Below are 27,006 nucleotides of genomic sequence, written 5' to 3'. Positions count from 1 at the left end.
GGGAGGCCGAGGCGGGCAGATCACGAGGTCAGGAGATCGAGACCATCCTGGCTAACACAGTGAAACCTCATCTCTACTAAAAGTACAAAAAATTAGCCGGACATGGTGGCATGTGCCTGTAGTCCCAGCTACTTGGGAGGTTGAGGCAGGAGAATCGCTTTAACTCAGGAGGCGGAGGTTACAGTGAGCCAAGGCTGCACCACTGTAGTCTAGCCTGGGTGACAGAGCGAGACTTCATCTCAGAAAAAAAAAAAAAGAAATACTTATTAGTAGAGTTAATGAATAACTACCTTCTAGGTCTAATTTCTGGGACTGTAAGGCTCTTGAGGATGAAGAATTAAGCTTAATTTCCTTCAGATCATGACCAACAGAGACACAGCACGTTTAGTGAATCACTTTAATTTAATAACTGTTCTCAGGACTGATTATCATAAGCTGTTTAGTCCTCTGTTTAAGATTTTAATCTTTTCATAGAATTATGTTTACTATGGCTTTTAGTTGGTAGCTACTAGTATCTTGAAATATAAATAATCCCAGTAATATGTGTTATTACTATCCCTACTGTATCTACATTGACGACAATTATTAAAAGTTTCACCTTAAATATCAAAGATAGAATTCCAAAACAAGTTTCTCATTCCATTTCTACTTTGATGCTGTTTTCTCTTTTAAAAATATCTTTCCTCTACAAAACCAATACAAAATTTGCTAAATATAGTTAGTGGCCTGAATTTAAAGGTAGTATCAGCCAGACATAAGGGGCTATGACTTATCCTCCTAAAACATAAAATACTTACGCGTCTGTTGTCTTTGTACACCCATTTAGATTCAGTACTTCAATGTTCCTGCAGTTTTGTGCGAAGGTTCTTTATAGGAAAGACAGTAAGAGGTTTCAAATGAAACAAGCAAAATTCCAGGCATTAAAAAATTAACAAAATATATTATTATTGGTAATATTGATTGTTGATACCTGTGATACTGTGATATAAAGGAAAAACATGTATTTGGTCTTCATCCTCGGTTCTTGGCATCCAGTCCCTAAAATCTTTGTAATTTCCTGAGTGATAGTATCTTCTGTTACAGGTTGGTGAAAAGTAATCGCGGTTTTTGCCATTACTATTAATTAACAGTAACTGCCATTAACTGTTAATGGCAAAAACTGTGATTACTTTTGCACAAACCTAATATAATATTTGGTCTTCAATCATGTCTATGATCAAGGAACCTCTGTAAAAACCCCTAAATGATAGGGATCAGAGAGCTTCTAGGTTGGTGAATGTAACCACATGCCAGAAGGGTAGTATACCCTAATTCCACGGGGACAGAAGATCCTGTGCCTGGGACCCTTCTAGACCCTGCCTTATACACCTTTTCATATTCCTTCTACCTCAGCCTCCCTAAATGCTGGGATTCAGGTGTGAGCCACTGAGCCTGGCTATGATTTTTTTTTTTTTTTTTTTTTTTTTTTTGAGACGGAGTCTCGCTCTGTCGCCCAGGCTGGAGTGCAGTGGCCGCATCTCAGCTCACTGCAAGCTCCGCCTCCCGGGTTTACGCCATTCTCCTGCCTCAGCCTCCCGAGTAGCTGGGACTACAGGCGCCTGCCACCTTGCCCGGCTAGTTTTTTGTATTTTTTTTTTAGTAGAGACGGGGTTTCACCATGTTAGCCAGGATGGTCTGGATCTCCTGACCTCGTGATCCTCCCGCCTCGGCCTCCCAAAGTGCTGGGATTACAGGCTTGAGCCACCGCGCCCGGCCTGATTTTTTTTTTTTTGAGATGGAATCTCTCTCTGTCACCGAGGCTGGAGTATAGTGGTGCCATCTCAGCCCACTGCAGCCTCCACCTCCCAGATTCAAGCGATTCTCCTGCCTCAGCCTCCTGAGTAGCTGGGATGACAGGCACGCACCACCATGCCTGACTAAGTTTCTGTATTTTTAGTTGACAGGGTTTTGCCATGTTCGTTAGGCTGGTCTTGAACTCCTCACCTCAAGTAATCCACCCACATCAGCCTCCCAAAGTGCTGAGATTACAGGCTTGGGCTATCATACCTGGTTTAAATTAATTTTTTTCTTTTTTTTTTTTTTTTGAGACGGAGTCTTGCTCTGTCGCCCAGGCTGGAGTGCAGTGGCCAGATCTCAGCTCATTGCAAGCTCCGCCTCCAGGGTTTACGCCATTCTCCTGCCTCAGCCTCCCGAGTAGCTGGGACTACAGGCGCCCGCCACCTCGCCCGGCTAGTTTTTTGTCTTTTTTTTAGTAGAGACGGGGTTTCACTGTGTTAGCCAGGATGGTCTCAATCTCCTGACCTCATGATCCGACTGTCTCGGCCTCCCAAAGTGCTGGGATTACAGGCTTGAGCCACCGCGCCCGGCCCTAATTTTCTTTTTTTTTTTTTTTTTTTTTTTTTTTTTTTTTTTTTTGAGACGGAGTCTCGCTGTGTCGCCCAGGCTGGAGTGCAGTGGCCGGATCTCAGCTCACTGCAAGCTCCGCCTCCCGGGTTCCCGCCATTCTCCCGCCTCAGCCTCCGAGTAGCTGGGACTACAGGCGCCCGCCACCTCGCCCGGCTAGTTTTTTTTGTATTTTTAGTAGAGACGGGGTTTCACCGTGTTAGCCAGGAGGGTCTCGATCTCCTGACCTCGTGATCCACCCGTCTCGGCCTCCCAAAGTGCTGGGATTACAGGCTTGAGCCACCGCGCCCGGCCCTAATTTTCAATTACAAATTCTTCAAACATAACTTTAAAAATTATTTTAAATTAAAAAAATAAATGATTGCTTATTTATTTTTAGAGACAGGGTCTTCCTCTGTCACTCAGGCTGGAGTACAGTGGCGCAATCACAACTCACTGTAGCCTCAACCTTCCAGGCTCAAGTGATCCTCCTACCTCAGTCTCCCTAGTAGCTTAGTTTACAGGCATATGTCACCTAATCTGGCTAATTAAAAAAAGTTTTCTGTAGAGATGCGGCCTTGCCATGCTGCCTAGATTGGTCTTACACTCCTGGCTTCAAGTGTAATCCTCCCACCTAGCCTCCCAAAGTCCTGGGGCCACTGCCCAGGTTAGGGTTAACCATAACCCTAAAAAAGAACTAGGCTGGGTGCGGTGGCTCGTGCCTGTAATTCCAGCACTTTGGGAGGCTGAGGCAAGAAGACTGCTTGAGTGCAAGAGTTCAAGACCAGCCTGGACAACAAAATGAGACGCTGACTCTATAAAAAAAATCTTAAAACTTAGCCAGGCGTGGTGGTACACGTCTTTAGTCACAGCTACTCAAGAGGGGGAGGATTGCTTGAGTCCAGCAGTTCAAGACTGCAGTGAGCCATGATTATGCCAGGGCGCTCCAGTGAGCCATGATTACGCCAGGGCACTTCAGCCTGGGTGACAGTGCGAGACCTTGTCTCGAAATATAAAATAAAAATAATTAATTAATTAAAAAAAACTTATTCAAGGCTCCAAAAGAATCACTTATGATGGGGAATGTGGGATTTTTTCAGGCATTACTTGTTTATTGTTAAAACTACATTTCTTATTACTGGATATTTTCAGATTATAAGCAATGTATGTGTGGTTGCATTTTTAATAACTTGGTAATTTTAAAACGATTTTAGCCTTTTCTGGGTGAGATGGTGCTGCTCTTCACTTCCATCAAGAAGATTAATCAACAGTTATGTTTTCACCTTAATGCATTGTCTCCCACTCCAAGACATCCACGAAGACTTAACTTTCGTAAAAAGCCCCCACATCGTTTTGAAATATTCTCCACTACTCGGCCCTGTAAAAAGAGACAGGCAAACAAAAAGATAACCCACCTCATTACTTTAGAAAAGAACACATCCTCATTTTTAACGATTTATAAACAAAGAGAAAATGCTTCTATTATGACCTAATTAATTTAATAGAAAAATTGTAACTTACCCTGGGAAAGCTTTCCTGATTAAGCCACAGCTACTGAAGTACAGTAACTACATTTATTTTTTTGTATCTTTTCCAAAATGTTTATTATATTATAGTACTCTGCTTATAGTAGGGACCCAATCAACATTTAACAAAAACTGGCCAGTTTTGTTTTGTTTGGGCTGGGCACAGTGGCTCACACCTGTAATTCCAGCACTTTGGGAGGCCAAGGCAGGTGGATCACGAGGTCAGGAGATCAACAACATCCTGGCTAACACGGTGAAACTCCATCTCTACCAAAAATACAAAAAATTAGCCGGGCGTGGTGGCAGGCACCTGTAGTTCCAGCTACTCGGGAGGCTGAGGCATGAGAATTGCTTGAATCCAGGAGGCAGAGGTTGCAGTGAGCTGAGACCGCACCACTGCACTCCAGCCTGGGTGACAAAATGAGACTCTGTCTCAAAAACAAAAACAAACAAAAACAAAAGCTTGCTGAATAATTTTGTGGGCGGTGTTGCTTTATTTACATCCATGAAGGTTAGAGAATTGTGAAAAACACGGCCGGGCGCGGTGGCTCAAGCCTGTAATCCCAGCACTTTGGGAAGCCGAGACAGGTGGATCACGAGGTCAGGAGACCCAGACCATCCTGGCGAACACGGTGAAACCCCGTCTCTACTAAAAAAAAAAGTACAAAAAACTAGCCGGGCGAGGTGGCGGGCGCCTGTAGTCCCAGCTACTCTGGAGGCTAAGGCAGGAGAATGGCGTAAACCCGGGAGGTGGAGCTTGCAGTGAGCTGAGATCCGGCCACTGCACTCCAGCCTGGGCGACAGAGCGAGACTCTGTCTCAAAAAAAAAAAAAAAAAAGAGAATTGTGAAAAACAAAATCCAGTGTAATGTTAGTGAGTATTATTTTATTTTATTTTTTAGTTATTTATTTTTTGAGACAGAGTCTCGCTCTGTCACCCAGGCTGGAGTGCAGTGGCGGGATCTCAGCTCACTGCAAGCTCCGCCTCCTGGGTTTACGCCATTCTCCTGCCTCAGCCTCCCATGTAGCTGGGACTACAGGCGCCCACCACCTCGCCTGGCTAGTTTTTTGTATTTTTTAGTAGAGACGGGGTTTCACCGTGTTAGCCAGGATGGTCTCGATCTCCTGACCTCGTGATCCGCCCGTCTCGGCCTCCCAAAGTGCTGGGATTACAGGCTTGAGCCACCGCGCCGGGCCATGGGTATTATTTTAAAAGCACTTTGGTTGGTTTCAAACTCCTGACCTCAGGTGCTCCGCCCACCTTGGCCTCCCAAAGTGCTGGGATTAAAGATGTAAGCCATCTCACGTGCCCTCAAAAAACCTTATTTAATCCTCAAGAAGCCATGAAGAAGCTATTATTTCTACCTTCCTGATGAGAAGGATAAGAACTACAGAGTTCAAATTCAGTTTAAATTAATTTAAGGGTAAGCCATTCTCCATTTTATAGGTAATAGGCTATACTAAGATATAAAACATGGGGGGGGTAAGTGAGAGGAGGAAAAAAACCTCTCTCTCTAGCAAAAACAATTCAATAAATGGCTTTGGCTTTATTCAACCTTTGTTCTCCAAGAAATTGGCTCCTCAAGAATCAAAACAAATATCTCAAAAAAATATATATACAAATGCCATCCTAACAAGTTATAACTCTCTTTGTTCTTCAGTAAACAAATATAAAATGTCTTCACTAAAATAAGCAAACATAGATTCCATGTTTCCACTGCAAAAGCAAACTTTTAGTCCTATTTCAGGACCAAAGAGTCCTATTTAGTCCTACTAAGTAATTGTATTATTTCAGTGAAATAATCTGGCTCATTCTCAAAAACTGCAGAAACTCTTGGGAACTCTGGAGGTTCCTGTAAACTTCAGATGCACTGAAAATAGTATTTCCTCTCTCTAAGGAAAATGAGATTAATATGGCCAGGGCTAATCTGTTCCATGCTGTAATTACTAACATAAAAACTGGGGCCACACACCACATAATTATACCTCAATATCCCTCTGGAAATCAAATAGGTCAATTCGCTGCCAGTTACTGCCATCCAGAGCCAGAACATTCCAGGCCTATTTTAAAGAAAAAGAGACAGAATGAGTAGAAGCTAAAATTAAGGGGAAAAGGCAGCAATATTCAAGTTCACAATTCAACCAACTAATGACTAAAATGGATCCAAAAATTTATCAGGCCCTACCCACTTACTCCCAAATGATGTATCTTACTCCTGACCCATACTGTATTCTCCAATTAGATAATCTCATAAATGAGTGGGTACTAGAAACTAGCAGCTACAAAAGATCTTAGGCCAGGCATGGTGGCTCAAATTTATAATCCCATCACATTGGGAGGTCAAGGTGGAAGGATCACTTGAGCCCAGGAGTTTCAGATTAGCCTGGGCAATATAGCGAGACCCGATCCCTATAAAAAAAATTTAAAAAGTCAGCCAGGCGTGGTGGCTCACGTCTGTAATCCCAGCACTTTGGGAGGCCGAGGTGGGCAGATCACCTGAGGTCAAGAGTTTGAGACCAGCCTGGCCAACATGGTAGAACCCCATCTCTACTAAAAGTACAAAAATTAGCTGGGTGTGGTGGCATGTGCCTGTAATCTCAGCTACTCGGGAGGCCGAGGCAAGAGAATCACTTGAACCCGGGAGGCGGAGGTTGCACTGAGCCAAGATTGTGCTACTGTATTCCAGCCTGGGCAACAGAGCGAAACATCTGGGGGGGAATTGAAAAAATTAGTCAGGCATGGTGGCACACACCTGCAGTCCCAGCTACTCGGGTGGCTGAGGTGGGAGGATCGCGTGAGCCTGGGAGGTAAGGGCTGCAGTGAGCCATGATCTCACCATTGTACTCCAGCCTGGGTGACAGAGCAACACCTTGGTAAAAAACAAAAACAAGACTAACCCTCCCTCCCTCTGCCCACACACACTGAAATTAAAGAAGTTAAGGAAAGGGCAGGTTGTGATAAGTATCATAGCCGCAAGGTGTTTTCTAACTGGAAAATTCTAGTTTCTAATACCAAAATGAGACAAAAGTTCAGTTGATGAAAAGCAAGTCTTTCTTCTATCCTTAAAAATATGATCCTTAAAAAAATATCCTTCTATCTGGAAAAATATGAAGGTAAAACCAAACATCAAAGGGGACAGTACTCTGAATACTGCTCTATTCTCACTCTCTTTTTCTATATGTAGAGTATATTTAGAGATAAATATATGTATTTCTTGAGACAGGTTATCACTCGGTCACCTGGGATGGAGTGCAGTGGCTCAATCATGGGTCACTTGCAGCCTTGACCTCCCCAACTCAAGCAATCCTCTCACCTCAGCCTCCCAAGTAGCTGGAACCACAGGCATGCATCACCACATCTGGCTTTTTTTTTTTTTTTTTTTGAGACGGAGTCTCGCTCTGTCACCCAGGCTGGAGTGCAGTGGTGCAATCTCGGCTCACTGCAAGCTCCGCCTCCCAGGTTCACGTCATTCTCCTGTCTCAGCCTCCCAAGTAGCTGGGACTATAGGCACACGCCTCCAGCCTGGCTAATTTTTTGTATTTTCAGTAGAGATGGGGTTTCACTGTGTTAGGCAGGATGGTCTTGATCTCCCAACCTCGTGATCCGCCCGCCTCGGCCCCCCAAAGCGCTGGTATTACAGGCGTGAGCCACCGCACCCAGTCTTAATTTTTAAAATTTTCTGTAGAGATAAGGCTCCCTATGTTGCCCAGGCTAGTCTTGAACTCCTGGCCTCAAGCAATCCTCCCACCTTGGCCCCTCAAAGTGAAGGGATTATAGGTGTGAGCCACCAGGCCTAGCCTTAGTTCAGTACTTCTTTGCTATCTATATCCTATCACCTGGTAGGACTTACAACTGTGATACAGTGATTTGGGACTTAGAAAAGATACTATCATTTCTCTGAAACTTTGTATTTTATTATTTTTTTTTAAGACAGAGTCTCGCTCTGTTGTGCCCAGGCTGGAGTGCAGTGGCACAATCTCGGCTCACTCCAAGTTCCGATTCTGCATTAACTGTGAATCTTACTAAATAGAATTACTGGTGAAGCAAATTTATCCATTGAGACTATCTGGTATGTGTTACGTATGTATTCTGTTGGTGCTGGAAGATGTCTGTGTGCCTGTATCAACATGCGACTTCAGGTAAAGTTTCTTCATGTTCACAGTTCTTAGCAAATGCAGTTTCAATCCATAGACAGCCAGCAGTGGATGTTACTACAGAAAAATGCAGGATTACGATTGTCCTTGTGTAGGCCGGGCGCTGTGGCTCACACCTGTAATCCCAGCACTTTGGGAGGCCGAGGTGGGCAGATCACGACGTCAGGAGATCGAGACCATCCTGGCTAACACAGTGAAACCCTGTCTCTACTAAAAATAGAAAAAATTAGCCGGGCGTGGTGGTGGGCGCCTGTAGTCCCAGCTACATGGGAGGCTGAGGCAGGAGAATGGCGTGAACCTGGGAGGTGGAGCTTGCAGTGAGCCAAGATTGCACCACTGCACTCCAGGCTGGGCGACAGAGAGAGACTCCACCTCAAAAAAAAAAAAAAAAAAAAAAAGTCCTTGTGTAAAAAATAAATAAATAATGAACTAGGAAAACATAATAAAACAAGATTTCATCACAATTTTGAGTCAAGTCTAAACTTTCAATATGCATGTTTATTGCTTTTTTCATCGAAAATGTTTCCTGTTTATATTATGCAAGTAAGAGATACAAAAAGTCAGAGACAGTATATATAGTAGAATCCCATCATAAATTTACATGGGCTTGTGTATGTCATTGGTGAAATAATACCCTTTAAAACATGAAAACATACAAGTAACACCTAAATGGATGGCCTATGAAAGAGGCTGTTATTATCAGTATGAAGAAGGGGTCCCCTACAACTATGTCAACCATACTTACCCTGGAGACCTGAGCACAGCGGCACAGGGTAACAACATCTAGAAAAGAAAATATCCTAAAAAGAAAAGAGAGAAATACAACTTTTATTGTATGATAAAGTAGTTGACCTTTATTTATTTTGAGACAGGGTCTAACTCTGTCAGCCAGGCTGGAGAGCAGTGGCATAACCTGGGGTCAGGTGATCTTCCCAAATCAGGCTCCTGAGTAGCTAGGACTACAGGCGCCTGCCACCATACCTGGCTAATTTTTAATTTTTTGTAGAGACAGGGTTTCACCATGTTGCCCAGGTTGGTCTCGAACTCTTGGGCTCAAGCAATCAGCCTCCCAAATTGCAAGGACTACAGGTGTGAACTACTGCATCCGGCCAGTATCATAAAGTAGTTGCTCTTGATTTTAGCATAGAAATAACTGACTACATGTATATACACACACAAACACAAAGGCAGTTCTTTAGAACAAACACACAAAATGCTTGAGCAATCTGTGAAGATAATACTGCCCATATAAAACACAGTGGGAAAAAATGTTTTACTTGATAATGTACATACAGATGCTGACCAAGTTCAATTACCTACACCAAAGGATAATAAATAATTTCTAGCTGGCTTTTTTAAAATACAAAAAAAAAAAAAAAACTTCCCACCTAAAATTATCAAAAGAAAGAAGCTAGGGGAAGGATCTTTTTTTGTTTTGTCTTGTTTTGAGACAGGGTTTCACTCTGTCAGGCAGGCTGGAATGCAGTGGCACAATCACAGCTCACTGCAGCCTTGACCTGGGCCCAAGCAATCCTCCCACCTCAGCCTCCCGAGTAGCTGGAACAAGAGGCACATGCTACCAAGTCTAGGTAATTTTTTAAATTTTTTTGCAGAGATGAGGGTCTCCTTATGTTACGCAGACTGGTTTTGAACTCCTGAGCTCAAGCAATCCTCCTGCCTCAGACTAACAAAGTGCTAGGATTGTGTATGCATGAGCCACCATGCTTGGATGGGCAGGATTTTTTTATTTGAAACAAAGTCTCGCTCCTGTCGCCCAGGTTGGAATGCAGTGGTGCACTCATCATTCACTCCAGCCTCAATCCCCCAGGCTCAGGTGATTCTCCTACCTCGCCTACCAACTAGCTGGGAGTACAGGCGCATGCCACCATGCTCAGTTAATTTTTGTTGTTCTTTTTTTTTTTTTTTTTTTTTTTTTTTTTTTTTTTTTTTTTTTTTTTTTGAGACAGAGTCTCACCCGGTTGTCCAGGCTGGAGTGCAGTGGCATGATCTCAGTTCAAGTGATTGTCGTGTCTCAGCCTACCAACTAGCTGGGATTACAGGTGCCTGACACCACGCCCGGCTAATTTTTGTATTTTTAGTAGAGATGGGGCTTCACTATGTTGGCAGGCTGGTCTCAAACTCCTGATGTCAGGTGATCTGCCCTGAGAGCCTCCCAAAGTGCTGGGATTACAGGCGTGAGCCACCACACCCAGCCCCTGATGGGAGGGATCTTAATGAAGTATTTTACAGTCATGAAGGAAAAAAGATAATTTAATAAAGCCTAAAAAGCAGCAATGAAAAATGTTAAATGTCTAGAAAAAAAAAACCAGAAACAAAATAAAATATAAATTAAAAAAAGATCTCTACATATTTCATTCTAATTTAATAAATTACAAAACTCTTTTAACATAGCAATGTTAGAAAATATTTACTGTCTAGAATTTTTCTCAGTCTTATAGAAGGTAAATACTTATTTTGAAGTAGATCAGTAAGTTAATTTGGTTAAAGCCTGATAAATCACACCATAAGCTACCTGTGAAAATAGGTCAGGGAATCCTGGAAATAAAAGTGAATGGGAGATCAGACAAGGTGGCTCATGCCTATAATCCCACCTCTTTGGAAAACTGCTAGAGGCCAGGAGTTCAAGACCAGCCTGGGCAACACAGTGAGGCTCCCTATTTTAAAAAAGAAAATAAAAAACATAGCTTTGGCTAGGTATGATGGCTAAAGCCTGTAATTCCACCATTTTGGGATGCAAGGGCAGGAGGATAACTTGAAGCCAAGAGTTTGAGACCAGCCTGGAAAATACGGTGAGACTCTGTCTCTACAAAAAGTTTAAAAATGAAGTTGGGAACAGTGGCTCATGGCTGTAATCCCAGCACTTTGGGAGGCTGCGGTGCGGTGAGGTCAGGAGTTCAAGACCAGCCTGACCAACATGGTGAAACTCTTGTCTCTACTAAAAATACAAAATTAGCCACACGTGGTGGTGGGAGCGTCTGTCATCCCAGCTACTCGGGAGGCTGAGACAGAAGATTCGCTTGAACCTGGGAGGTGGAGGTTGCAGTGAGCCGAGATCATGCCCTTGTACTCTAGCCTGGGAGACAAGAGTGAGACTCTGTCTCAAAAAACAAAATAGCCAGGCATGCTGGTATATGCCTGTAGTTCCAGCTACCTGGGAAACTGATGTAGGAGGATCTATTGTGTTCAGTTTGAGGCTGTAGTAAGCTACGATCACAGCACTGCACTCTAACCTGGGTGACAGAGTGAGTTCTTTTTTCTTTTTTTTAAGACGGAGTTTCGCTCTGTCGCCCAGGCTGGAGTGCAGTGGCACAATCTCGGCTCACTGCAACCTCAGCCTCCTGGGTTCACATGATTTGCCTGCCTCAGCCTCCGGAGCAGCTGGGATTACAGGCACCTCACCACCATGCCCAGCTTTAAAACAAAAGTTTTAAATTTTGATGTTACCCACTTTATCTATTTTTTCTTTCGTTTCCTCAACTTTTGGTGTCAAATCCAATAAATTACTGCTAAACTCAATGTCATGAAGTTGTTCTGCGTTCTTCCAAAGATTTTATAATTTTAGTTCTCAGATACAGGTCTTTGCAAGACCATTTATTGAAAAGACTATACTTTTCCCCACTGAATGGTCCTGGCATCCTTGTCAAAAATCATTTTTTTGACAAGGCACTTAAGGTTTATTTCTGAGCTCTCTATTCTACTCCATTGGTCTTTGTCTGCTTTATGCCAGTATCACACTATTTTTAAATATTTTCAGTTTTGAAGCAGAAAGTGCTTTTGGTGATTGAAATATTTGCATGATGTCAGAAATTCTAACTATTAATAGCAACTGAACTGGTTTCAAGAATCTTTCCTTATATTTTCTGTTTGTTTGTTTTTGTTTTTGAGACGGAGGCTTGCTCTGTCGCCCAGGCTGGAGTGCAGTGGCCGGATCTCGGCTCACTGCAAGCTCCGCCTCCTGGGTTTATGCCATTCTCCTGCCTCAGGCTCCCAAGTAGCTGGGACTACAGGTGCCCACCACCTCGCCCGACTAGTTTTTTTGTATGTTTTTAGTACAGACGGGGTTTCACAGTGTTAGCCAGGATGGTCTCGATCTCCTGACCTCATGATCCGCCCATCTCAGCCTCCCAAAGTGTTGGGATTACAGGCTTCAGCCACCGCGCCCGGCCATGTTTTCTTACACATTTACTTCCTCTAACAGATTTCTGATATTTTGATTTCTTTCCAACTATAGAGGCCCATGTAAGGGACTGTTTAAAACAGATAATAAATAAGCTGGGAGGGTTAAGCAAGGAGCAACATGGAAAGCAAATATAACTGATCTATATCCTGCAATCTCAGCAGCAAGGAACACCAGCAAGGAACAAGGAATCACCAGCAAGGAACAGGAAAACCCCCGAATAAAAGCCCAGAGAACAATTATAGTGGATAATGTCTAGAGAATCTGCCTTCTCTAAGGAGAACCAGATACGTGGATAGAAAGGGGGGAAATATCTAGTTAAAATGATGAGCAGGCCGGGCGCAGTGGCTCAAGCCTGTAATCCCAGCACTTTGGGAGGCCGAGACGGGCAGATCACGAGGTCAGGAGATCGAGACCATCCTGGCTAACACGGTGAAACCCCGTCTCTACTAAAAAATACAAAAAACTAGCCGGGCAAGGTGGCGGGCGCCTGTAGTCCCAGCTACTCGGGAGGCTGAGGCAGGAGAATGGTGTAAACCCGGGAGGCGGGGCTTGCAGTGAGCTGAGATCCGGCCACCGCACTCCAGCCCGGGAGACAGAGCGAGACTCCGTCTAAAAAAAAAAAAAAAAAATGAGCAATCTCTGAAACTGTGGTTATAATTTTTCAGCTTGCCTGAAATGAAAGAAAAGCATTCTGATTTGGAGGTTGTTGAGTTTCATTCGAAAAACATTTTTACCACCTGCCACCTACAGGCACTTAAGTCCCTACTGTTAAGTAGCTCATGGCATAGGGGCTGGAGGTAGATAAAGCTGAGTAATGTAATAGAAGAGTGGTCAAGGAAAGCCTCCCCTAGGAGTAGGTATTTGATTTGGAATCTAAATGATCAAAGGAAAACAGATTGCCAAGATCTGGGGAGAAGAGGATTCCAGTAGACGAAATAGTGGGTGTATGACAAAGGCCTGTTTGAAGATCAGAAGAGACAGTGAAGTTGGACTGCAGCAGCAGCACAACCCTATACCAAGTTCTTAATTATGTACCAGGCGTCATTCTAAGTGTGTAAATTTACATACTAATCCAACGACTCCTTAAAAAACAATTCTGTAAGATCGGTACTATTAGCATTCTCATCTTATAGATGAGGATATTGAGCAAAGTTGTTAGTCAAGGGGTCAAAATATGATTTAAAAAAAAAAAAAAAAAAGACTGGGTGCGGTAGCTCACACTTGTAATCCCCAGCACTTTGGGAGGCCAAGGTGGGTGGATCACCTGAGGTCAGAAGTCTAAGACCAGCCTGGCCAACATGGTGAAACTCCATCTCTACTAATAATACAAAAATTAGCCAGGCATGGTGGTGCGTGCCTGTAATCCTAGCTACTTGGGAGGCTGAGGCAGGAGAATTGTTAGAACCTGGGAGGCAGAAGTTGCAGTGGGCTGAGATTGCTCCACTGCACTCCAACCTAGGTGACAGAGTAAGACACCATTAAAAAAAAAAAAAAAAGTTAAAAGGCTTTGTGGACATAATAAATGATTTCAACTGTATTCTAAGTTTAAGGAAAGCCAGGCCAGGCATGGTGGCTCACGTCTATATATAATCCTAGCACTCTGGGAGGCCAAGGCAGGAGGATCACTTGAGGTCAAAAGTTTGATCTTTTTTTTTTTTTTCTTTTTAGTAAAGACAGGGTTTTGCAATGTTGCCCAGGCTGGTCTCGCCAAAGTGCGGGCATTACAGGCGTGTGTCACCACAACTGGCCCACGGCCAGGAGTTTGAGGCCAGTATGGGCAACACAGTGAGACCCCAACTCTGTAAAAATGAAAAAATTTAGCTGAGGATTGTGGTGCATGCCTGTAGTCCTAGCTATACAGGGGACTAAGACAGGAGGATCACTTGAGCTCAGGAGTTAATGGTTGCAGGGAACTGTGATCACCCCACTATGCTTTGTGACCTGGGCAACAGACTCTGTCTCTTAAAAAAAAAAAAAAAAAAAAAAATAGATAGGTTTCTATTGGAAGGGTGGGAAATAAAACATTTAAAAAAAATTTAATACAATAAAATTTTTTTTAAAAGATAGAGAGGAATACACCCATTCATACAAGTATTATAGGCATAGCCTTGAGGCTTTTAAAAGTCTAGGATTCCTCATTAAAAAGTTCCAGCAAAGCCATTTTTTTTATAAAAGGGTCTATATGGCCAATCACTATTCTTGTTGCACTTTATGCAAATAATCAGGCCACATACAATAAGACTAAAACTTACTTTACACATATTGATTACTACAATTTGTCTTTGATAGAAATAAGGGACTAAAGAGAAAAATAATATGCTTCAAAAGAAAACTATAGGCCGGGCGCGGTGGCTCAAGCCTGTAATCCCAGCACTTTGGGAGGCCGAGACGGGCGGATCACGAGGTCAGGAGATCGAGACCATCCTGGCTAACATGGTGAAACCCCGTCTCTACTAAAAAAATACAAAAAACTAGCCGGGCGTGGTGGCGGGCGCCTGTAGTCCCAGCTACTCGGGAGGCTGAGGCAGGAGAATGGCATATAAACCCGGGAAGCGGAGCTTGCGATGAGCTGAGATCCGGCCACTGCACTCCAGCCCGGGCGACAGAGCGAGACTCTGTCTCCAAAAAAAAAAAAAAAAAAAAGAAAGAAAAGAAAACTATAATATACCTTGTATCATATTCCAACGCCGACCACTGTTTTTGAGTTATTGTCTGTAATTCAGACTGAGTTCTGAATTATCTCTAACAGTGTCCTCTAACGAACCTGGATATATATATTTAAAAGCTTGTTTTCATAGATCCCGTCAGGAATAAGATCTATTTTTGAAGGACTACTTAAACTAGGACTTATACTTCTATACATGTTGAGATTTCTCTTCCTTCTTGTCAAGGTCTGTACCTGCTGTCTTATTTTTATTTTATTTTAATTAATTAAATTAATTAATTTATTTATTTAGAGGCGGAGTTTTTGCTCTATTGCCCAGGCTGGAGTGCAATGGCGCAATCTCAGCTCACTGCAACCTCTGCCTCCTGGGTTCATGTGATTCTCCTGCCTCAGTCCCCCGAGTAGCTGGGATTACAGGTGCCTGCCACCATGCCCAGCTAATTTTTAGTAGAGACGAGGTTTCACCATGTTGGCCAGGCTGGTCTCAAACTCTTGACTTCAGGTGATTCACCAGCCTTGGCTTCCCAAAGTGCTAGGATTACAGGTGTGAGCCACTGAGCCTGGTCTTATTTATTTTTTTTAAGAGACAAGATCTCACTCTGTCGCCCAGGCTGGAGTGCAGTGAGTGGCACTCTTGCCTCAGCCTCTCCTGAGGAGCTAGGATTACAGGTGTGAGCCACTGAGCCTGGCCTTAATTTTTTTAAGAGACAGGATCTCACTCTGTCACCCAGGCTGGAGTGCAGTGGCACTCTTGCCTCAGCCTCCTGAAGAGCTAGGACTACCAGTGTATGCCACCAAACATGGCTAATTTTTAAGTCTTTTGTAGATGGTGTCTTGCTGTGTTGCCCAGGGTGGTCATGAACTCTTGGCCTTAAAGAATCCTCCCACCTCAGCCTCCAAAAGTGCCATGATTACAGGGTGAGCAATGGCACCCAACCTTGTCTTGTATCCCTGAACGCACTTGTCTGGCCACAACCTGGGATTCATGAATGTTTACAATTAAATATTAAAAAAAGTCATTCCTCAGACTCAGACATGTGCCCCTAGTCAGCAAGAATTAGCTATAGTGGTTGTCACCCCTAATCCCTCACGAATGAAGAATGTCAACAGAAAAGGGGGGACTGAAATAGTGCCCCAAAGAATTAAAGACATCAGTGAGTAATATAAATTTTTAGTCTGTGGGATGGCAGATAAGGAAAAAAACCAGGGTGGGTGCGGTGGCTCACACCTGTAATCCTAGCACTTTGGGAGGCCAAGGCAGGTGGATCACCTGAGGTCAGGAGTTCAAGACCAGCCTGGTCAATATGGCGAAATCCCGTCTCTACTAAAATACAAAAATTAACCAGGCGTGGTGGTGGACGCCTGTAATCCCAGCTACTTGCACAGGAGAATTACTTGAACCTTTGAGGTGTAGTAGGTTGCAGTAAGCCGAGATCACGCTGCTGCACTCCAGCCTGGGTGACAGAGCGAGACTCCATCTCAAACAAACAAACAAACAAACAAAAACACTTTAGTAGGCCAGGCATGGTGCCTCATACCTGTAATCCCAGCATTTTGGGAGGCTGAAGAAAGCATACAGATTGAGATTGAGCCCATGAGTTCAAGACCAGCCTGGGCAACAGGGCAAAACCATGTCTCTACAGAAAATACAAACTACCTGGGTGTGGTGGCATGTGCCTGCCGCCTCAGCTACTCAGGAGGCTGAGGCCAGGAGGATTGTTTGAATCAAGGAAACAGAAGTTGCAGTGAGCTGAGATCGCCCCACTGCACTCCAGTGATGGAATGAGACCCTGTCTCCAAATAAAAAAAAAAAAAAAAGAAAAGAAAAGAAACAATTTGCTGAAACTCCTTCTGCTTGTAAGATCACAAAACTGGATGACATCAGCTGGAACCAATGTGCCCAACTGAAGTCTGCATAGAACCAGTTTGCTGATGTCACAGCTGGAATTTCCATTACGTTTCATACTAATTCCCCCTGAATTTGCACATGCAATCCATGAGGTAGCATGAAGAGACAGCCATGCATGCCTGAAGACTTTCCAGACCTCCCCTTTCCTTCTGCCAGTTACCCGCTGATCTAAGAATTCATCCCCTAAACCTTTTCTAATAAAATTAGTGCATTAAAGCCAGCACAGGGCACCAGATTTGAGCTGGACTCCTGTCTACATGTTAGTCGACTTGCAATAAAAATTTTTCCTTTACTCAAAAACTCAGTGCTGGCTAGGCACAGTGGCTCATGCCTATAACCCCCAGCACTTTGGGAGGCTAAGGCAAGGAGGATTACTTGAGCCCTGGGGGTTGAGACCAGCCTGGGCAACATGGTGAGACCCTGCCTCTACAAAAAACACAAAAATTAGGCCGGGAGTGGTGGCTCAAGCCTGTAATCCCAGCACTTTGGGAGGCCAAGGTGGATGGATCACTTGAGGTCAGGAGTTCAAGATGCGCCCGATCAACATGGTGAAACCCAGTCTCTACTAAAATATAAAAATTAGCCAGGCATGGTGGCACACGCCTGTAATCTTAGTTACTTGGGAGGCTGAGGCAGGAGAATTGCTTGAACCCCGGGGGCAGAGGTTGCAGTGAACTGAGATCACGCCACTGCATTCCAGCCTGGGCAACAGAGCAAGACTCCCTCTCAAAAATTAAAGAAAAAACAAAACACAAAAAATTAGCTGTGCATGGTGGTGTGCATGTATATGTAGCCCCAGCTACTCCAGAGGCCAAGGTGGGAGGATCACTTGAACCCAGGAGTCACTTGAACCCAGGAGTATGAGGTTGCAGTGAGCTTTGATTATGCCACTGCACTCTAGCCTGGATGACAGAGTAAGCCCGTTTCTAAAAAACAAAAAACAAAACCCTCTGTGTCACAGTATTAGTTTTAAGTGCATCAAGCACCAAGCCTCTTTTGCTCAGTAACAAAACCTTTGGCTTTTAAATTTAGCTGCTGCAGTATTTTATCTTCTCCTTACCTGTCATATTATTTATTTTCCCTTCTTTCATTACACTTTACTGTCCTTTTAACCATTTCTGATTTTTTCTTTTTTTTTTTTTTTTTGAGATGGAGTCTCGCTCTGTCACCCAGGCTAGAGTGCGGTGGCCAGATCTCAGCTCACTGCAAGCTCCGCCTCCCGGGTTTACGCCATTCTCCTGCCTCAGCCCCCTGAGTAGCTGGGACTACAGGTGCGCCCGCCACCTCGCCTGGCTAGTTTTTTGTATTTTTTAGTAGAGATGGGGTTTCACCGTGTTAGCCAGGATGGTCTCGCCTCCCAAAGTCTAATTAGGATCATTGCTTGTAAAGCCTCTCACCTATGACTCCTGCCACCCCTATATAATATTTACAAAAATTGCTCAGGAGTTAGTGATGTTTTGGCAAACCTAAGAAACTTTAGATTATGAAACTCCTCATAAAAGTACAGTTTAGTGAATGACAGGAAAAAGCAGCATTTCATCAATCCAATGTTTTTGTTACATTAGATACATTTTTTGTTTTGGAAATTGAGTTACCTAGATTGGAAGTATATATGTTTATTTGGGAGTGGAGTTGGATAATCAATATTGAAGAAGATAGAAAATTTGTTAAGGAGAAGCATCAGAGTGGTAGCAAGTTTGTCTCAAGGGAAGAAGAAAGGCATACCACCTTTCCTGGTTATTTGATACTCTCTCCCTTACCTGCCACTTAGAAACTGAAAAGGAAAAAGAAAAAAAAGAGCCTTAATAGAGAATCCAGGTAAGACTTGGAAACAAAGAGATGAAAAATAAGAAACAATCAGAAGCCGGGCACGGTGGCTCAAGCCTGTAATCCCAGCACTTTGGAAGACCGAGGCAGGCAGATCATGAGGTCAGGAGTTTGAGACCAGCCTGGTCAACACAGTGAAACCCATCTCCATGACACATACGAAAATTAGCTGGGTGTGGTGGCAGGCGCCTGTAATCGCAGCTATCAGGAAGCTGAGGCAGGAGAATTGCTTGAACCCAGGAGACAGAGGTTGCAGTGAGCCAAGATTGTGCCACTGCACTCCAGTCTGGGCGACAGACCTAGACTCCATCTCAAAAAAAAAAAAGTAGTTCTTACTACTTTTTAGTCTTTCCAGTTCTAATCTGGCTCCCTAATAAGATGGATATAAGCCTCAGAACTTAAATCCCTTCTACCACTCCACATCTAGTATGTCTAAGTATTTGCTATTATTTAGCACCCTTTAAATTGTATGTTTGTTTTTTTCTTTTTTTGAGACGGAGTCTCACTCTGTTGCCGGGGCTGGAGTGCAGTGGCACGAGCTAGGCTCACTGCAAGCTCCATCTCCCGAGTTCACGTCACTCTCCTGCCTCAGCCTCCTGAGTTGCTATGACCACAGGCGCCCGCCACCACGCGTGGTTAATTTTTTTTTGTATTTTTTAGTAGACATGGGGTTTCACCATGTTAGCCAGGATGGTCTCGATCTCCTGACCTGGTGATCTGCCCGTTTCAGCTTCCCAAAGTGCTGGGATTACAGGCATGAGCCACCACGCCCGGCCTAAATTCTATTTATTCTATGTAATTGATAAAGAAGACAGTTTTTTTTTTTTTTTTGGAGACGGAGGCGCATCCTGTTGCCCAGGCTGGACTGCAGTGGCGCGACTCGGCTCACTGCAACGTCTGTCTCCCGAATTCAAGCGATTCTCCTTTCTCAGCCTCCTGAGTAGCTAGAATTACAGGCACGCGCCACAATGCCCGGCTAATTTTATTATTTTTAGTAGAGACGGGCATGTTGGTCAGGATGGTCGCAAACTCCTGACCTCGTGATCCACCTGCCTGGGCCTCTCAAAGTATTGGGATTACAAGCGTGAGCCACGACGCCCAGCCTTTTTTTTTTTTTTTTTTTGTATTTTTTCTGAGATGCAGTCTCGCTCTGTTGCCCAGGCTGGGGTGCTATGGTGCGATCTCGGCTCACCGCCACCTCCACCTCCCTGGTTCAAGTGATTCTCTTGCCTCAGCCTCCCATGTAGCTGGAATTACAGGCACCTGCCACCACGCTAGCTAATTTTTGAATTTTTAGTAGAGACAGGGTTTTGCCATGTTGGCCGGGCTAGTCTCCAACTCCTCACCTCAAGTGATCTGCCCACTTTGGCCTCCCAAAGTGCTGGGATTATAGGTGTGAGCCACCTCGCCCAGCCGAGATAATTATCTTTAGAAACCAAAATAAAATAATTGGTGGGGTAGGCTGCCAGGGTTTTAGCTACTACAGCAATTATTTTTTTCCTTCATAACATTTATTTATTTTTATTTATTTATTTATTTTTTGAGACTGAGTTTTGCTCTTGTTGCCCAGGCTGGAGTGCAATGGCACAATCTCGGCTCACAGCAACCTCTGCCTCCCAGGTTCAAGCGATTCTCCTGTCTCAGCTTCCTGAGCAGCTGGGATTACAGGCATGGGCCACCACACCGGGCTATTTTTGTATTTCTAGTAGAGATGGGGTTTATCCATGTTGGTCAGGCTGGTCTCCAACTCCCGACCTCAGGCGATCTGCCTGCCTTGGCCTCCCAAAGTGCTGGGATTATAGGCATGCGCCACGGTGCCCAGCCCAAAATTTACCTTTTAAAATACACACTTTAAAGTGCATAATTGATTTTTTTTAGTATATTCACAGTGTTGTGCAACCATCACTACTATGTAATTCCAGAACATTTCAACAATCTCAAAAGATTCCCTGTACCCATTAGCAGTCGCTCTCTATCCCTCCCTCACCCAAGCCCCTGACAACCACTAATCAACATTCTTTCTCTATGGATTTGCCTATTCTACACATTTCATATAAATGGAATAATACTGTAATGAAGACTTTTGTGTTGGCTTTCACTTCGCACATTTTAAAGAATATATCCATGTTGTTGCACGTATTCATACTTCATTCCTTTTTATGGCTGAATAATATTCTACTGTATCCATTCTCCAGTTAATGGACAATTGGGTTATTTTGACTTTTTGGCTATTACAAATAATGCTGCTATAAGCATTCCAAGTTTTGTGTGAATATATTTTCAGTTCTCTTTGGATATAGCTAGGTTATGTGGTATTTCATTGCTTTTTTTTTTTTTTTCTTCTTTGGGAGACCGAGTCTCACTCTGTCACCCAGGCTGGAGTGTAGTGGCACCATCCTGGTTCACTGTAACCTCCGCCTCCCAGACTCAAGAGGTTCTCCTGCCTCAGTTTCCCAAGTACCAGGGATTATAGATGTGAGGCACCACACCCAGCTAATTTTGTATAATTAGTAGAGACAGGGTTTCACCATGTTAGCCAGGCTGATCTGGAACTCCCGACCTCTAGTGATGCACCCGCCTCGGCCTCCCAAAGTGCTAGGATTACAGGTGTGAGCCACCACGCCCAGCCAATTATGTGGTACTTCTATGTTTAGAGATTTTAGAAACTGCCAAGCTGTTTTCCACAGTGGCTGTACCAGTGTACACTGTAGTGCACAGTTTCACTAGCAATTTGTGAGGGTTTTAATTTCTCCATATCCTTTTCTTTCTTTTTTTTTTTTTTTTTTTTTTTTGAGATGGAGTCTCACTCTGTTGCCCAGGCCGGAGTGCAGTGGCACAATCTCAGCTCACTGCAACCTCTACCTCCCTGTTTCCAATGATTCTCCTGCCTCCCTCAGCCTCACAAGTAGCTGGGATTACAGGTGTACACTACCACACCCAGCTAATCTGTGTATTTTTAGTAGAGACGGGGTTTCACTATGTTTGCCAGGCTGGTCTTTAACTCCTGACCTCAGGTGATCTGCCTGCCTCAACCTCCCAAAGTCCTGGGATTACAGGGGTGGGCTACTGCACCCAGCTTAATTTTTGTATTTTCACTAGAGACAGCGTTTCACCTTGTTGGCCAGGCTGGTCTCGAACTCCTGACCTCAGTTGATCCACCTGCCTCGGCCTCCACATCCTTGACAATACTTTTTGATTACAGCCATCCTAGGGAATGCAAAGTGGTACCCCACTGTTGATATTCTTGGCATTTCCCTGATGGCTAATGATGTTGAGCATCTTTTCATGTGCTTAATGAAAGCAGTAGGCTTTTAGTAAGGTTTTCACAAACTACCTCAGGAGGGAAGATTAATGGGCAAAGTTTAAATAATGTATATATATAGTACGTCTTTAAAACATATACTATATAGGTACATGTTTTCTTCCTCTTCCTTTCCCTTGTTGAAAGAGTCAGTCCTAAAGCCATTAGGAGGGGCACAGCAAGGTAGGTGTCAATGCCAGGTTAGAGGTTGGGGGCAGAAGCTTGAACAATACGTCAGAGACCAAGCAGAGTGAGGAGAGGACCCTTGAGAAGGGTGACCTAGCAGGAGATACTGGGACACAAGCAGGGTGAATGGGCAGCCTTGGGTACAGTATCAGAGACAAAGTAAGGTGAGAAGGGCATCCACACAGAGGACAAACCTAGTATGGGTTTTAGAACCCAAGGAGGGTGGCACGCATGAAGTGCCCGAACCCAGTGAAGTGAAGAGGGCATCTTTGAGAGAGAGAGAGTGCGCGCACACAACTGTAGAGTGAAATTGGTTAAAATCAGGGGAACTGAGAAAATAATAAAATACATTAAACATAACAAAGATGGGCAAGGTGGCTCATGCCTGTAATCCCAGCTTTTGGGAAGGCCAAGGTGGATCACTTGAACCCTGGAGTTCAAGGTTACAGGGAGCTGTGATCATGCCATTGCAGTCTAGCCCAGGCAACAGAGCAAGATCCTATCTCTAAAAACAAAAAAACATTAACCATAACAGAAGCTAGGTTTCTGTTACAAAGGGAGTTGTGAATCTGGAAAGGGAGAAAACTAGACTAAATTACACAGTGTTGGATTGGAATTGGAAATATCAGTATATTAACAGAAACATAGTTCTCAATATATACAGATATAAACATAAATGTAAATTGTGTATATATATGCACGTGTGTTCATGTACATACATACATACACACACACACAAACACACATATATTTTTTTTCTCCCCCCCGAGCTCTGCCTACCAAGGGGGCCTGGAGCAGTAACCCCACAATGGCAATGGTATTTAACTCCCAGATACTGGCTTCTAAACATTTCTTTCTAGTAGAAGGAATCAGGGCTCCTTGGAGAAATAGGGCAGAGAAAATGTAAGAGGAGCCTGGAACACCTTGTGATAGAAAGCAAGTGAGTGCTCAAAGAATGATAACCAAAAGCCAAAAAGTCATGGTAACCAGCTTGAAGGGGCTCCCATTGGCCAAATCTGGGACAACTTGAATATGAAAACAAATGAGAGTAATGAATTATAATTTACTAAATAAAAAAGGGAAGCCATAAATTCGGACTGATGTAAATTAATAAACTGAAGTTTAAGAAGAATGGGATGGCTGGGCATGGTGGCTCACGCCTGTAATCCAAGCACTTTGGCAGGCGGAGGCGGGTGGATCACCTGAGGTCAGGAGTTCGAGACCGGCCTGGCCAACATGGCAAAAGCCCCTCTCTACTAAAAATGCAAAAAATTAGCCGAGCATGGTGGTGGGTGCCTGTAATCCCAGCTACTCAGGAGGCTGAGGAATGAGAAGCACTTGAATCTGGGAGGCGGAGGTTGCAGTGAGCGGAGATCGCACCACAGTGCTCCAGCCCGGGAGACAGAAGGAGACTCCATCTCATTTAAAAGAAAATGAAGACAAGAATAATTAATAAAACATAAGATGTTCTTGGATAGCATAATTTAGTACCTTAAAAGATACCAATACTTCCCAATATAATTTAATTTCCTGATTAAATATCCAATATATGAACTCAATCCAAACAGGTCTCTTTTTTGCTTAATGAAAAAAATTGATTCTGAAGTTGATATGGATGAAAAATGTGTGAAAATCACCAAGAACTTATTAAAAAAGATGAAGAGGAGGTGCTTCCCCCCCTGCCCCTTGAGACAGTCTCACTCTGTCACCTAGGCTGGAGTACAGTAGTGCTATTTTGGCTCACTGCAACCTCCGCTTCTGGGGTTCAAGCGCTTCTCCTGCCTCAGCCTCCTGAGTAGCTGGGATTACAGGCGTGTGCCACCACACCTGACTAATTTTTATATTTTTAATAGAGACGGGGTTTCACCATGTTGGCTGGGCTGGTCTTGAACTTCTGACCTCGTGATCTGTCTTGGCCTGCCAAAGTGCTGGGATTACAGGCGTGATCCACTGTGCCCTGCCGAGGTGCTTATTAAAATGTACAAAAATTACTGAATTCCAAACAATATGGTAATCATAAAGAAACAAAAAAATTGACGGAACAAAACAGAAGTATCCAAAAGGCCCCAAATACATGTAGGAATTTAATACAGAGGAGAGTTGACTTTTCAAATTAGTAGGAAAAGAATGAATTATTTAGTAAATGATGTTAGGAAACCTCATATTTGAAGAAAGTAAAATCCCTGCCCTCAAGCCATATATTAAAAAATTCCTATGACAGCTTTATTGGCAAAATGTTGATAATTGAAGTGGAGTAACAGGAGTTTCATTATACCATGCTGTCTACGTTTGTGTTCGTTGGAGTTAAGAATTCCATGAGAAAGAGTAGATTTTAGTGGATAAGAAGGAAGGCAGGTTGAGTTTTTGGAGTATGCCTAAAGAACACGAGAAGCTGGTCTGCATCTTTGATAGGATGTGGTAAGAATCCTCAACAATAGTCTAAGACTATCAGAATTCCACATTAAGCCAAGTCCTTGGAAAGCCCTTAAAAGTGTTCTGTGCCGCTAAATTTTGTTATGAACATTTTACCACAATTAAAAAAACAAAACAGGCCGGGCACGGTGGCTCACACCTGTAATCCCAGCACTCTGGAAGGCTGAGGCGCACAGATCACCCGAGGTGGGGAGTTCGACACCAGCCTGACCAACATGGAGAAACCCTGTCTCTACTAAAAATACAACATTAGCCAGGTGTGGTGGTGCACGCCTATAATCCCAGCTACTTGGGAGGCTGAGACAAGAGAATCGCTTGAACCAGGGAGGCGGAGGTTACAGTGAGCTGCGATCGTGCCACTGTACTCCAGCCTGGGCAAAAAGAGCCAAACTCCATGTCAAAAAAACAAACAAATAAACCAAAACCTTTCTGTAGCATAATGCTGAAATAGATCATAAGCAACTTCCTCTTCTCCTTCTTAAATAAACCCAGAAACTCCCTAAAAAAGAAGCTCATAGCAAAATGTAAGCAGAAATCTCCTTATTAAAATACTAAGAAGTCTTTGTTATTTTCAACTTAAGAATCAGCACAAATTTTATTACAATACAATATTAAAAAGAATTCTGGGCTGGGCGTGGTGGCTCACGTCTGTAATCCCAGCACTTTGGGAGGCCGAGGTGGGCAAATCACGTGGTCAGGAGATCGAGACCAGCCTGGCCAACAAGGTGAAACCCCGTCTCTACTAAAAATACAAAAATTAGCTAGGCATGGTGGAGTGTGCCTGTAGTAATCCCAGCTATTCAGAAGGCTGAAGCAGGAGAATCACTTGAACCAGGGAGTAGGAGGTTGCAGTGAGCTGAGATTGCATCACTGTACTCTAGCCTGGCAACAGAGCAAGACCCTATCTCGGGGGGAAAAAAAAAAAAGAAGAAGAGAGAGAATTCTGCCTCTCAGAGAATTATTAATGTTTAAGGATAGTTTTCCAAATTTCAGATAATAGCAATTCTACATTCTAAGATTACCTTACAAAATGTCCACTAAAGCCCAATGAAGAGAGATTTAAAAAGGATAGCAGGGCTGGGCACAGTGGCTCACACCTGTAATCCTAACACTTTGGGAGGACAAGGTAGGAGGATCACAAGGTCAGGAGTTTGAGACCAGCCTTGCCAACTTGGTGAAACCCCATCTCTGCTAAAATTACAAAAATTAGCTGGGCGTGGTGGTAGGCGCCTGTAATCTGAACTAGTCGGGAGGCTGAGGCAGGAGAATTGCTTGAATCCGGGAGGCGGAGGTGTCAGTGAGCTAAGAATATCCAGCCTGAGCAACACAGCAAGACTCTATATTAAAAAAAAAAAAAAAAAAGAGTATAGCAGAGGGCAGAACTGGGAGGAGGTAGTGGAGGCCAGAAAAAAAAAAACACACACACACACACAAAGAAAAAATGAACAGCAGGGACATAAATCTTTTCATTATTATTACTCTTTTAAATAGAGACTGGGTCTTGCTATGTTGCCCAGGCTGGTCTCGAACTCCTGGCCTCAAGCAATCCTCCCACGCCAGTTTCCCAAAGTGCTGGGATTACAGGCATGAGTCACTGTGCCCAGCCAATCCTTTTATTAAGTCTAATATTGTGTATTACACTTACTTTGACGGGTTGATTCTAATTGAAAAACATATAGATGGTAATATACGTCCTGGAAAAAGTCCTTTTTGTCCTTCAGACAGTCACTGTTGCTTATTTACCTTCCCATAGATTTTGTGTCCCTACAAACAACATACATACACATACACACAGGTTTTGTTTCTTATACAAACTAGTTTTGTAACTTGCTTTGTTGACATAATAGATACGCAAATAATTTCTTATCAAAAATTGTCTGCCTCTTGAAGAATTCTGTGCAAAATTTGGTAGATCAACTGTCTATACTTGCCTTGTTAAAACTCAATGCTGGCCGGGCGCGGTGGCTCAAGCCTGTAATCCCAGCACTTTGGGAAGCCGAGACGGGCGGATCACGAGGTCAGGAGATCGAGACCATCCTGGCTAACACGGTGAAACCCCGTCTCTACTAAAAATACAAAAACTAGCCGGGCGAGGTGGCGGGCGCCTGTAGTCCCAGCTACTCGGGAGGCTGAGGCAGGAGAATGGCGTAAACCCGGGAGGCGGAGCTTGCAGTGAGCTGAGATCTGGCCACTGCACTCCAGTCCGGGCGACAGAGCGAGACTCCGCCTCAAAAAAAAAAAAAAAAAAAAAAAAAAAAAAAAAAAAAAAAAAACAAAACAAAAAACTCAATGCTTAAAGCAAAATTTTCTTTTGGTATCAAGTAAAAATAATTAAAAATATATGTTTATAGCTACTTTAAAATTTTAAAAACCCTTTAATTTTTGGAAGTAGATCTATATTTGATCATATTTGTCTGTCTGC

General features: G+C 43.6%; 1 protein-coding gene across 4 annotated transcripts in view; it reads right to left on the bottom strand.

The window, feature by feature from the left end:
- The window catches only part of FBXL20 (F-box and leucine rich repeat protein 20), a 149,416-nt gene that overhangs the window by 38,600 nt on the left and 83,810 nt on the right, over positions 1 to 27,006 (bottom strand). For all 4 annotated transcript variants that reach the window (XM_010379315.2, XM_010379317.2, XM_010379316.2 and 1 more), the window contains exons 3-6: positions 8,808 to 8,862; positions 5,894 to 5,968; positions 3,666 to 3,760; positions 798 to 866 (exon numbers count right to left, since the gene is read on the bottom strand). In XM_010379315.2, coding sequence (XP_010377617.1) covers positions 798 to 866; positions 3,666 to 3,760; positions 5,894 to 5,968; positions 8,808 to 8,862 — 294 coding nt within the window. The remainder of the gene's footprint in view (positions 1 to 797; positions 867 to 3,665; positions 3,761 to 5,893; positions 5,969 to 8,807; positions 8,863 to 27,006) is intronic.

Source organism: Rhinopithecus roxellana, chromosome 19, assembly GCF_007565055.1.
Source record: "Rhinopithecus roxellana isolate Shanxi Qingling chromosome 19, ASM756505v1, whole genome shotgun sequence".
Lineage (NCBI taxonomy): Eukaryota > Metazoa > Chordata > Mammalia > Primates > Cercopithecidae > Rhinopithecus > Rhinopithecus roxellana.
This window is presented reverse-complemented; position numbering and strand designations above follow the sequence as displayed.